The 13,898-nt window shown below is 45.7% G+C and overlaps 1 protein-coding gene across 1 annotated transcript in view; it reads left to right on the top strand.

Annotated features, from left to right (window-relative positions):
- Nucleotides 1-3,762, top strand: part of LOC311340438 (VPS10 domain-containing receptor SorCS1-like) — a gene marked incomplete at its 5' end in the record, with an annotated part of 105,426 nt that extends 101,664 nt beyond the window's left edge. The window contains 7 exon segments of the mRNA XM_084465333.1: nt 317-353; nt 1,024-1,102; nt 1,105-1,122; nt 1,902-2,007; nt 2,715-2,875; nt 3,041-3,162; nt 3,751-3,762. Coding sequence (XP_084321459.1) covers nt 317-353; nt 1,024-1,102; nt 1,105-1,122; nt 1,902-2,007; nt 2,715-2,875; nt 3,041-3,117 — 478 coding nt within the window. The 3' untranslated portion in view covers nt 3,118-3,162; nt 3,751-3,762.
- Nucleotides 3,763-13,898: the final 10,136 nt, after the last annotated feature.

Raw genomic sequence — 13,898 nt, 5'->3', positions numbered from 1 at the left:
TTAGAATATATAATAGATTTGCTGACCCTGGCACATGGGAGTGTGGGCGGGGGGGGGTGTGGGGGGGGGGGTGGGGGGGGGGGGGGGGGGGGGGGAGTGGTGATTATTCATGGGCCGAGTCTAAATTTAACCTTCTAAAAAGTATAAAGGGAGCCATGGAGGACGAGAGGAATTACTTCTATCACAATTAATTTAGCTGTGGAGGGGAGATGAGATGGGTGAAGGTTTCTGTGGAGGGATGTGAAGAGAGCGAGACTGAATGGATCTGGTTAGTCAGTGTCTCTTTTATTGCTGGCCCCTGTGCCTTTTTGTGAAGCTGGTTGTTTTTCTTCTGCTTACTCAAGACCACCCGCGTGAAACGTTACAAAAAGCCCTCATCCAAACCGAACATTAGGACCCACAGTTATATCATTATGTGAGAATAAACCGTGTCTCTTCTGTAGAGTGCAGGCCATTGCAGCCTGTGGGACCAAATTCATAATGATAATAACACATTATTCCTTTATGTCTATTCTGTAGACCCATTCAACCTAACCTAACCCATTCACTGCATTCACTGCGAGTTCTAAATGTACGTTTTCTTTGTGAATACAGCCACTTTATTTGCGAAAAGATAGACAAACTCCAAAAGTCTGTTTCACAGAGTCTAGTCTAGTTGTCTAGTTCTTAGTTGCTAATGACTCCAGACGCACCACTATAGCTGCTTATATATAATGCAAATCTGGTCCTTCCATACTCAAAAGAAAAAGTTCTAATAATAGTTAGAAAAGTTCAAAGTATGTCTAGCCTCGCTGAGAACAAACCTAGACTTTTTAGTCTGAATAGATGTCGGCAGATCATCAAAGTTTTAATACAACAGATGCAGCCTTTAGGACAAATCTGTAAAATCGGTGGTCGCATTTGCATTTTCATTCGCATGCTTTAAACATAGCAGGCAGTGCTTTGGCAAATGTATTCCCAATAATAGACCTCTCTCTCTCTCTCTCTCTCGCTCTCCCTCCCTCTCTGTCTCTGTCGCTCCAGCTCTCTGAGGTGTTGCTCACGGCCCTGAACCAGAACCTGGTGCAGTTCACGCTGCGACCAGGGGTCCAGGTCACCGTGTACTCAGCCACCTGTCCGCAGGTAACACACCTGCACACACCCGACCGCCGTCTTTGTTTTCATTTTAGTGTGGGTGCTATGTAACCCATCCTCAGTGTAACGTTAGGCGTGTGAGAAACGCGCTGTGGATGAAATCAAGATGTAGATGAAGGATTATTTTTCTTCAATTAAAGGTCCAATATGCAAGTTATTTTTGTTTGGAAATGTGCTCTGAAACACAGCCTGCGGTGTGAATGCATTTTTTAAAGCTACGTGTATCTGGATCTAGTATTACTCCGACTCTGATGAGAAATGTAGTGTCTTTCTTTCTTTTTTTTTTTTTTGCGTCTCACGTTACGAGGGTGGGCGAGGTTGGGCGAGAGTGTTGAACTTCTTTCAGCTCAAAAACTTCAACTGGAACTGTCGCTTCGAAATCGCCAAATCTTGCATATTGTACCTTTTAATGATTTGACTGCGCCCCTCAACTAACAACCCCCAACCCTGTGTGTGATTGGCTCCCACATGTAGCTACACAGAGACATTCAGAGAGTGAGCATCGTTACAAGTATGTGTGCCTCTTCCTATTGGAGATGCTGCTTCTGTCCTAGGGCGCTTACTAGACCACCAGTAAGAGATGCCAATACTACACTGTACTAAATGATGATTCATATTCTGTGCAACGCAGGCGCCAATTTGTTGTTGTATGTTTTATGACATGATGCATGATTTAGCTGCGAGCAAAAACACGTCCATTTGGTCCCCTTTATGCTTTATTGCTCTTCTGTCCTTTTTTTTTTTTTTCATGTTATCTTGCATTGCAGCGCCCCTAGTGGACAACAGTGAGAACCACAGCGGCTCGGCCATGCTAATGCTGCTATCTGTAGTGGTTGTGGGTTTAGCTGTCTTTGTTGTCTACAAATTCAAAAGGTAAAGTGTTCCTGGGCGTGTCGTGTTGTGTTTGTCCGTAAGGCATCCGTAGCGCACCTTGGTGTGTGTGTGAAAGGTATACAGGCTGGAACTCTTGACAGCTCCGTAAAACAGTGTAAACAGTCCGAGTTGTGCTCGTCAAAAGTCTGCATGGAACTTCAGACCGACTCCTGAAGTGGACATTTTTCAGTTTAGTATTGTCCTCACACCCTGGCAAGACGCCTGCTTCAAATCCATCTATTGATGGCTCTTCCACACACACTCACAATACGTTGTAAATGTCAGTTAGCGCCAACGGTATTATCAATATTTAGGTCTATGTGTGTGTGTGTGGGGGGGGGGGGGGGTGGGGGGGTAGTTGACCTTTTTGCAAAATGTTGAATAATTCCTTATGGCCGGTAAGCAACTTCAAAGTGAAAAAGTCCCAGAGCGTCTGCAGGCGAGCTCAAAAGAAAGTCTAAACCTGTAGGTAATGAGGGGGTTTCACAGAAACATATCGGCTATGTGTGCATAACGCACACACACACAAAAAAAAATGCTTAGCTTGCATAAACACGAACTAAAGAAAGAACTTAAGAAAGTTGTGTCCGTCCTTGTCCTGTGAGCCTCGGGTACCTCCCGTGGTGTCGTCGTGTATTCATGTATTCATCGGGTGTGTTGTTGTTGTTGTCTGTTATGCACGGCCTCATTGTGAATCTTTCCTCAAGGAAGATCCCAGGCCTCAACGTCTATGCGCAAATGCAGAACGAAAAAGAGCAAGAAATGATCCAAAGTCCAGAAAGTCCGACAGATAGCACGCCAGACTCCCAGCGGGGCCGCGTGGCATCCTTGGAGATTCTGGACACAGAGTTCAACCTGCAGCCCAACGGTAAAACACCAAGCACTCTTTGATTTTTCATGTTTTTTACCCCCCCCCCCCGCCCCCGCCCCCCCCCGCTCCTCCGACACGACTTTCATTTGGAATGCGCCCGTGAGGCGTTGTGTGTCATTTGTCGTCATGTTGTCCCACACCTGTCGTCGCTTTGTTTACAAGTGGTTCCACCAGCCAGGTTCCACCGGCACCCCTTACTGCCCCGGGGGACGGCCGAGCGCGCCTCGGTCAGGAGTTGAACCCCACGGAGATACAGGCAAAAAAAAGCAATGAAAAATCAATAAGTATGCACATTTGGATAACAACTCGCTTTCCAGTAATTCCTTCCTAACTCCTGGGCGAGATCCTATTCCTTTTTCGCCACCTTTAACTATTTATTGATCCGCACTTGGCTTGGTTGCTTGGATTTCCTTCTTTTTTTTCCTCTTTTTTTTTCCTCCTATTTTTCCTCGCCTTTTTTTTTGGTCTCACCTACTAACCGAGAAGGAGGTCTGCTGTGTGTTGTGGCGTCCCTGTTCCTGCCTGAATGGATTTATACCTTTCCTTTCACACGTTCAAACCCTGCTGGGGTTACTTGTGGCCGCTCTGTCTGCAGTGACCTGCCGCTATCACACAGTCTCCTCCTCCCTGCGGCAGTAATCAAGACCTCCCCCTTTTGATCGAAAAAGGGCCTCTCTCTCTCTTCCCTTGACATCGTCCCCTCTCTTTCTATCTCACGCGCTCTTTTTCGATGAACCGAACCAAACAGAATGAGTTGTGTCACTGTCATGGATTAACGATGATGACGAAGTATCTCTGTAAATACAACTCCTAATTCCTTGTTTTTTCTTTCTCCCTTTCTTTGTTTCTTGTTTTTTTTTTTTCCTTTCAAGGATGTACAGAACCCTGTATATATGTAAAGTCCTCACCGGGCTGCCCTACATATGTCAATGTCTAAACACTGGACCTCGGTCACCAGTCTCCAAGACTGTCCTGGTTTCTCCTTTAGTTTCTATTCAGCCGTTCGGGACACTATGGTTTGGAGCTTTATACCTGTGCATATGTCTGATAGCTGATACATGCCGCACTCTGTAGAAGACAGAGATAAAAATTACTCTGTACGGGGCTTTCCTTTGAGTTTTTTTTTTGTTTTTTTTGTTTTAAAGTCCTCAAGTATGTTTGTTCAATGAAACATTTTGATTCTATTTATTCGTACGAGTCCACTGCGTAATCTAGACCGAAAGCCAGCATGAACTCATTAAGGGAAGAGAAAAAGAAAAAATAAATAATGGAACCAGGAGTTTTTTTTTTTTTTGCCGAACAAACTCACCATTTGTGTGCTGTACTATAACATCAACGGCAGTAGTGTATTATGTATCCATGGGAATATCATTTACGGAAGAATATCATTGAAATGAAACAGATTTTTTTTGTAAAATCACGAATGTTTATGTAAGAAATGTGTGTATTTTAATACAATTATCAAAGTAAATAGAAATACAATTATGAAATATATGAATATAATTAGTTATCCATTGCCTCTTTAAAAACAGATTATGGCACAATACACATTTGATATTAATGATTATAATTTCTTTGGTTTATCTATTAACTCGATATAGTTGCAAAGTTCGATTTTTACATACCTTTGCTATTAAATAATGCGTTCACACATTTCCTCACATTCAATTGAATTGCCTCAAACAAACAGTTATCTATTTTTCTTCTTGGAAACAACAAACCCGCGTTGTTGTCACCTGAGGTGGAGGAAACACAGGCCTGCACAGTCCATCAGTCTTTACCCGCTCTGGAAAATAACAAGGAACCGGAGGATTGTAAAAAAAACTAAAAAAAACTAAAGAGGACCATCCTAGCAGGCGGTGATGCAAAGTCAACCCCTCAAAACAAAAAAACTAACTCTACTCTACAAGCGTCCACCCCTACTGCCAACAGTGTGCCGTAATGTACCCACGCCGGAAATGCAGGCGTCTGTTAGAATGTAATACAAGCCCTTTTTGAAAGAGCAGCCACAGAGTGGGGGATGGAAGGAGGAGAGGTAGAGGGGGGGGGGGGGGAAAGTCGTGGATCACAGCTTTTTTTGGGGACTTGGACGAATTAGGGGGGGTTCTGTTTGATAGAGCAGGAGAAGTTGACTTCATGAATACTTATTACCCACCAGGCCCAGCTCAAGGCTGGCTAAGGTTGGTGACACAATTAGGCTAATGTCCCGCTCCTGCTCAGAAGTAGCGTCTCTCTTTGTACTGCTAACTCATTAGCATGCTCTGTGCAGATGCTATCGGGCTACATTGAGGCTAACAGGGTTTAACCTCCGTGGTCGTTTTTTTTTTTCGCGTGAGTGGGTTCTCGGGAGACATACATATGTTGATTGATTATGCCGCAAAACTTTTTTGATGGAGCTTTATGTATTTTCTTTTTTTCTTTTAGTTTTTTTTTTTTTTTTCCTCAAGCTTTGTAACAATTACCCTATGTCTGGGGAGTTCAATGTTGAAAATGTATACACTGGCCAACTCACACACACACACACACACACACACACACACGCACACGAAACATGCTCGCGGGGAAATCAAAGACATTAGGCTTTCAAAGCGGAATTGTACAGTTGTTTTAATTTCCCGAGCAATAGATGTTTTCTCTCGGGTCGCTTTTTTTAACTGGTGTGGTGCCCTGTGGGTTTACATTTGATTCATGAACCAAGCTACTGACTGACTAACTGGCTGACTGTGCCGTCCGCTGTCTCCCGTCTTAAAAGAAGCACTGTGTACACTTTCCCTCACTGTTTAGCTCCTAGTCTCTCCGTCCACCACAGCACTGAGCCCACCCTGTAGTCCCATCGGATTATCTGAGTTAACAGCTTCGATGTATCACTTACATCTACTTTCAAGAGCGACTCGAACCGGTAATAATAGAAACATTGTGCGTACGTTGTGGGTGGGTTAGTTTTGACCACACCATGGCGTGTGGATCAACTTGCGGTAAAGGACAGAGACGCATGACAAACGAAGACAATACTTCAACCAACTTGACAGGCGTCGGGTTCCTATAACATTCACTAAGTGTGGAAACGTCGGACACAGTGCTCCTTTTACTGGAGACGTGTTCATCTCTGAGCTGCATGCCAAGGTTATCTTGGGAAGATTTCTGCTTTCATTCTTTTTTTATATATATATATATATATTGTCCTTGTTTTGTATAATCTAATATCGCAGGACTTACCCTACCCTGCTCCGTCGAGGCTACGGTGAAAGGCAAACGTCACAAGTGGTTATGTCCTACCGAGTCCATCCGTCAAATATATCTGAAACTCTGCAAACTACTGTACACTGACTTCCTAGCTATGATGGGAATGTGTCCTTCACGAATGGAGACGGAAAGGTATAGATTTGCAGTGCCATTATATCCAGATCCAGGCCATTATCCGGGTGTAAAAATTCTAATTTCCAGTCAGTATTCAAAGCAAGGGACGCCCTCCCTCCCCTCCCCTCCCTACCTCCCATACCTCCCTCCCTACCCCCCCACCCGACTCAAATCCCAAAGAATTGATGTAGCGGCTGCGAGAGTCAGTAAGCCTGAGATTTATTTGAGAAAAGAAGAAAAAAAAAAAAATGAAATAGGATTTAGAGGCACCTTTTTTGAAATGCATTGGTAATGAAACAGGAAGAAGGACAGACCGAGCTATGGAGAGCTCCAACACCTGGGTGATAGCCCCCCCAGGGGGCCATACGCCCTGGTGGTCCCTGGTTAGGAACCGCTGTCACCCCCCACCCCCCCCCCCCCCCACCCATCACCCCCCTTCCCATCACCCCCCTTCCGACCCCAGCCTCACCGCCCCCCCCCCCTGTAGAGCTGGCAAGACTATTTTTGTAAAGAAATATTAATAATGAATTATAATAATACACAAAAAAAAGAGTTTTATTACTGTACAGCTTTTGTATAAGAGCAGACGTTAAGGTGTTACAATGTTTTGTTTGACCTCAACTGTGCTGTGTGTAATTGTTTTATGCATTTACAATCATATTTATTAAAACGGGAAGAGTCTGTAACCTGTGTTTCTCATTGTTCATATCGCTGTATTAAAAAAAACAACCTTTCACGATATTGGTCAGAAATCCAACCTTGCGGACGGAATCGCGCCTGGCCCAGGCTTCATCACACTCTCCTCTGTTTGGTATAAAAATGCTTCACTCAGTTGTTCCGACGGTAAAGGTCAGATCCTCATCTTTCTTCCCCCCGCCTTTGTTTCCTGAACAATCATCCTCCACTGACGTCTGGTATCTCCATCAGCCAATCCGGAGGGGTCCTCTCTGCTATCACTAGATGTCCTTAAAACGGGAAGTAAGGTGATGTAACGACGACGGCGTGGTGGATGGCCGTCAGCTTTGTTTATTTCAAAGGCATTGAACCATGCATCTGAAATCTTTTTTTTTTGTCTTGTATTTAAACGTGGTAATATGTGTTATATGATCCTCACCATAGTAATGTATGCCATTGTGCGACTAAAATAGGACCCATCATTTCGATAAAAAAGGTGTAAAATCCTGTAAAATTTCTGCCAGTGGCCACCGACCAGTCTGCAGACGTCTCACTCCACTAGGCGCTCCAGATGCTTCACTAGCATTGGATCAAGTGGTGCTACGGACTACTCCCCATTATCTTAACAAGCTCCGTCCATGAAGTGAATAATGAATCTCGAGGCGATGCCTGCGCTGCAGGGGGTCTAACAGACCATAATTAACGGCTCCGTTTCAAGTTCCCCAAAGTGAAAGTCAATGATGCTTTTGGGGGGGTGGGGGGAGAGAGGGAGACAGACAGACATAGACATACACATAGGCCAGACCGCTCTAAGGAGTCTCAGAGAGGGGTTATTCAAGGTTTTGATTTGAAGATCCTCGCATTGGAACGTCGATGAGACTTTTGGGATACACCAAACCATACCACCTAATTATACAGGAACGTCCGCAAAAGGAAAGCCCACATGATTAACGCCTTGTTTGTTTAAGGCTACAACCTTAAGGCCTACATCCATATGCGGTTGAAGGCCCCCCCCCTCTCCGGAAAAGAGGGCCCTGTGCTGTCCTTTACTAAAGGGAATAACGCTGGAGTCATGTCAATACTGATGATGCAGCGGGAAAGTGCTTCATTTTGTGCTGCTGATGAGTGGAGAAATGCGGAGGGGGGTGGAGGTGGACGGGGTGGAGGTGGCGAGGCCGGCTTCTATTTAATCGTTCTTGGGCACACACACACAATGGCTGACTCAATGCCCAGAGGGAGACAGAGGATTACCCTGGAATCAATGCCAAAAAGGGGGAGGAGGAGGGGGAGGGAAGTGCGGGTTGGGGTGGGGGGGGAGGAGGGTGGCTGGGTTGTGCTGACATCTCAAGGCAACCCACTGCGGAGGCGTCCCCCCCCCCAGGGACAGACAGCCGATACGGCAGTCCGGGGAATGACGGCTCATTGTTTGTGAAGGAGAGAGTGTTCTACCGGAGAGCCTCACGGGCACGCTGGGGAAATATAGCAGAGGGATCAGTGAGGGACGCACACGGCGCGTTGTGATGTTAACATGACATCAGGGTTTGGTTGACGACGGCGGTGGGTGGTGGGTGGCGGGAGTGGAGGCCGCGTGACCTCGTCCCGTGGAGCTCTGCACGTGACGTGCGCTGACCTTGAGAAGGGCGCGCGTCGAGTGTTGGGGGGGGAAGTGAATGGTTTGTTTTTGTTGTCCTGGTTCTGGGGGGGTTTTTGAAGGTGGTTATTGAAATGGCGTTGCGGAGAAATTGCATTGATGATTCTCATCGTGCGTTTGGCGGTTATGTTTTCATAGCTTGTCCTCAGAGGTCCTGTTAATGTGGCCATGGACATGAGTGTTGTGAGTAGTGTTGTAAGTCTAAGCAGCTTGTAAAGGACTTTATTTTCGTCAGAGGGAACAAGGACTTCATTTCTGTCACTGTCATATAAACTGTTCAAGGACATGCTAGGTGCGTGTGTTTGTGTGTGTGTGCGCGTGTTGACCGACTAGTACTTTTACCTCAAGTACGTGTACGCTATGCTTTTATGTACTCATGGTTTTATATGATTACTGGAACATGTACTGATTGTGTGTAGCCTTGGGCGTGTGTATCTGTGTGCACATATGTTTGTGAAAGTGTACCAATATTGACAGTTATCCCTTTCTGTTGAAGTATGTTTTCTTATTTTGAAATTTTCTATAGAAAATTGCATTTTCTATAGTTTTGAATAGTATTTTTTGTGAATGTTTATTAAGTATATATATATATAAAAAAAATATATATATATATTTCTCACAGAGAGAGAGAATCGCTTGGGCCCTGCGAGTGGGGTTCGGGGACGTCTGAGATGACACGGGTTCCTCCACCTTGTGACGGAGCAGGGTTACGGTGCAGAGGAGCACGGCTAACAAGCCAGCCATCCACTATATTACCTTCAGCACTCAGGATTCCTGGGCTCTCTCTCTCTCTCTCTCTCTCGCTCTCTCTCTCCCTCTGTAGCTCTCTCTCTCTCTCTCTTTCTCTGGAGCTCTCTCTCTCCCTCTGTAGCTCTCTCTCTCTCTCTCTCTTTCTCTGGAGCTCTCCCACATTCTCTCTTATCCCTCTCTCCCTTCCTTTTACCTCACTATCTCGGTCTCTCCTTCCTTCCTCTTTCCCCTCTATCTCTTTTGCTCCTTCTTTACCCCTCAAGACATTCACAGTGTGGCGAGGCGATAAAGCCGGCGCCGGGGCAGCAGCCAAGGGAACGGTACCCTGGTGTCCTGCCTTATTTGCATGTCCCATTATTAATTGCCGTTGGAAATGCCGGATTTGATTAACGGGAAGTCCCTGGGGGGGGGGGGGGGGGGAAAGCCTCCCTCCCTCCCCCCACGCCCCGCGCGGCCCAGCCAGAGTAGTGGCTCTGCTTTTGCCCCTGACCTTCTTATGTAAAGTGGCTGATGGTGGAGGGCAGCCGGGGTTTGCTCTGCGCTACGGAGTGGATGAGTGCAGGGCTACACACTCGTTCACTGACTCAGTGCCATGTTGGCTCCACACGCCACCAAACTAGCCTGGCTTAGGTCCGCACTCATGGGCCTAAATTGCTGCGAACCAAATCCCACTCCCTCTCCCCCCCCCCCCCCCCCCCCACCCCCCCGCACTCCCCGCATGTAAAGTGTTTTGAGTGCATAGAAGGTTGCGATACAAATGCAAGAATTTTTTTATTTATTTTTTACTCTATACATTTGCATTCGACATACACAACGGTGCAACCGCACTACGCACAAGCATGTGAAGCCATGCAAACAATAAACTGGATATTTTAAAATTGATCGCCGTCTTTGATATGCTAATGCCGCGTTGAATCAACTAACAGCCCAGCATTTGCATTCTGCTGATTACTTTGTATTTATAGCATGTACCAGGCTGCTAGGTATTACTATGCATGACTCTGTGTGCACACCAGCATGAGCCCATTTTGTTTGCCTTTTTTTTTTTTTATCTCGTGTGGTCCGTTGCACCACCTCACCACTAATAGGAGGTGACAATGAAATATGGCTTAAAGGAGACTTTGAAGTCACTGAAATTGAAAAAGCGATGTGTGTATCACTATACCAGCTGATTAAAATCAATGCGTGTGTGTGTGTGTGTGTGCGTGTGCGTGTGCGCGTGTGTGTGTGCGCGTGCATGTGTGTGTGCGCGCCTGCGTGCATGTGTGCTGCAGTGTGACTCATGCCTGTTATGACAGCTGAGACACTGCCTGAACAGAATGATTCTAATATGCAATTACACAAACATGATGCATGATTATGTGGACACGCAAAATTAAACTACAGGAGGAGAAAAAAACACTTAAGGAAGTGAGATCTAGGTTTACAGGCGAGCACAGTTTAACTAACTGCCTCTATCTCTCATTTGTTCACACGCACGCATGTACACACACACACACACACACACACACACACACACACACACACACACACACACACACACACAGATTTTCCCTCACATACTTGGCAAGATGGATTACCCAGACTGAGAGATGCCCTGATTGGTCAGAAATAAGCCTAAATTAGGCCTGGGCGATATGGCGGAAAGACATATCACGATATAACTTGATCATATTGATCGATATCGATCGAACTATTGATCATTTTAATGACCTAAAAAAACTAGGAATTACCATGCTGGATTTAAACACTTCTGTTTAACACTTAATATGACCTTCCACTGTTCTTCATTGATAAATACTCCAATGTCGACACAACAATGAAAAACACTCAAATATTGTAAATAAGTATGGAACCGTGTTTGTGTAACAAACCCAGCTGCTATTCGGTGGTCCAGTCTCTTATCGATATATATTGAACATGTTTTATATTGATATTGATCAAAAGTCTATCACAATATGATCATTTGTGGTTTTATTGCCCAGGCCTAGCCTAAATTGTCTCTATTCAGAAATCGTCCATCAAAAATGATCTGACTCACTTTAAAAGATTAAAAATTACAGACAGCAATTTATAACAAACTAGTTTACAGCATTTGTAAGGAGATAGTGGGCAATCACTATGGTACCCGTCCATACACCCTGTTTCAGATTAAGATCCATAAAGTCCTAAAATATCCTAAAATAAATACGTAATCTGAAGCACATATGTTGTGGAGGAGGCGGGCCAAAAGGGGTGTTATTCTGGAAATCATCATCAAGAATGGATCAATAATGCACCTTGACGCCCATAACTTCTGCCGTACGGCCATGCTGCGGGTGCTGTCGGAGGAGATGGGGCTCAATTCGGCCGCCCATGTATCACTTAGATGCTCCTCCTTCTCCCCTCGGAGCACCTCTCCTCATTCCTCTTCACGTACCTCTGCCTCCAGCCAGGTCAGCTGCGTCTCCTTCATCTATGCCCCACCATCCCCCCCCCCCCCCCCCCACGAGCCCTCGCACCTCCCAATTAGGGTCGTTTCACCGGACACACAAGGAGAAGCCATGAACGCAGAGAACATAGAGATAATATATAACATAGTATAAACCCAACAGTGTGAGTGAGTGAGTGACTGAGCTGCAATAGATGCTGCGGCTCTCTTCTGATGCTGTTTGAGCCCCGTTTAGGGGCTCAAGGCGCACTTATTTTTGCTTCTGGGCTTCATTTTTCTTGTTCGTAGCCAGGTTTCACTCATATTTGTAGAGCCCTGTTTCTCCTTAAGACTGTGTACGCGTGAGTGCGTGTGTGCATATGTGTGTGTGTGTGTGTGTGTGTGGGCGTCTGTTCATTGCACAGCCTTATCCAAGGTGACAGGAACGGCGACTGTGCTCAATGTCAAACCAGCGCTATTATAGATTGTTTTTTTATTATAAGCAGTGGTATTACTTCATCAGAACGTCTTCGGTTAAACACTGCTATTTTTTCCTTATTTTGATGCTCAACAAACAAGTATGTCAGATGATAAATTGCTGGTCGGGCAATGCATTGAAAAACATCTCGGGCAGAATCACTTTATGTGATGAGGGAGGAATTCATAATCACATCCATCCATTGAGATGTCTCATTAAAGGTGGATCCAGTGTCCTTACCCACGGATATTTATCCGCAGAGCGGTGACTATTTTTAACCTGTGCTGAGCCACTCGTTTCTAATACGTTATAATAACCAAATAATGTATTCCTTAAATGGATTTGTGAAATCAGTTCCCAGCTTTTTTAGACTGTGACACTTGAAGTGTCGCAATCTTCAGACTTCAGACAATTTATGCTTATGGCATTTTAAAATTGCGCTTGTCAAAGTTTGCCAGTGCGTTTGATTTGGTCAGTTTAGGTTTATTTTATGTTAGCAACATCACCATAACATTTACACATATTAGCATTCAGTCAACCCGCTGGATACTGGAGAGCCATAGATCACTGCAGCATTATCATTTATTTGAGTGGTGATGTCGTTTTCCGGGGCGTGGGCAGCAGGTGCGGTGTGTGTGTGTGTGTGTGTGTACGGTGTGTGTGTGTGCGTGTGCGTGTGGAAGATTTAGGAGCGCAGTATGCTCTCCTCTCGACAGGGGGAGGTGTGACTCTGTCATCGTCCTGCTGCTTGTCAGAGGATCATATCATATCGACCAGGCACCACACCCCTAGCCACTTCCACCGTCACCCCTGTGGACGCCCCGGGGGGGGGGGGGGGGGAAGAGAGAGAGAGAGAGAGAGAGAGACGAACGCTAAACACTTTACCACTTAGCTGCTGTCACCGTGATGCTGATGTTGTAGGAAGCACAGCCCTCTTCTCCTCTCATGTCAGCGGACGGGGAGTTTCCATGGACGCGGATGCGGTAATACCCGAACACGCTTAGTTGAACTTTTAATATCGACTGAGTAATAGAGTCACAAAGCACGCATGGACGATAACCTTACAGATCAACTAACGGCGTAATAGGAGTCTCCAGGCTACGGACACGGGTGTATTGAATGCAGGGCCATGAGTGCATTGCTACCTTCTGAAACCAGTCCAGTACAATTAGAATGTGATGGTAGCTGATATAGTTCAGAGATGTTCTGCGCCCACATGCTAGTATGGCCCAGAGGTCACCGACTAGACAACAACCAAACCGTGCACTGGGAACGACACCTGAGATGAGAGAGAGAGAGAGAGAGAGAGAGAGAGAGAGAGAGAGAGAGAGAGAGAGAGAATTCATCTGAATGGGGTGCAGTCATCTCTCTCTCTCTCTCTCTCTCTCTCTCTCTCTCTCTCTCTCTCTCTCTCTCTCTCTCTCTCTCTCTCTCTCTCTCTCTCTCTCTCTCTCTCTCTTGCTCTCGCTCTCTCAATTAAAATCTCTCTATTTGTTGCTCTTTCTTGTTCTCTCCCTCTCTCTTTCAGAATCTACGTGTCTGTCTCAACCGTATCTTGTACCTGGACTTCAAATCTGTCTCGCCGACACCCATATCATCATTAAATAACCATGTGGTGATCTCTCTCTCTCTCTCTCTCTCTCTCTCTCTCGCTCTCTCTCTCTCTCTCTCTCTCTCTCTCTCTCTCTCTCTCTCTCTC

The sequence above is a fragment of the Micromesistius poutassou genome (assembly GCF_964030765.1).
Source record: "Micromesistius poutassou genome assembly, chromosome: 3".
NCBI lineage: Eukaryota > Metazoa > Chordata > Actinopteri > Gadiformes > Gadidae > Micromesistius > Micromesistius poutassou.
Note: the sequence above shows the minus strand (reverse complement) of the source record. Positions and strands in the feature narration are given on the sequence as shown.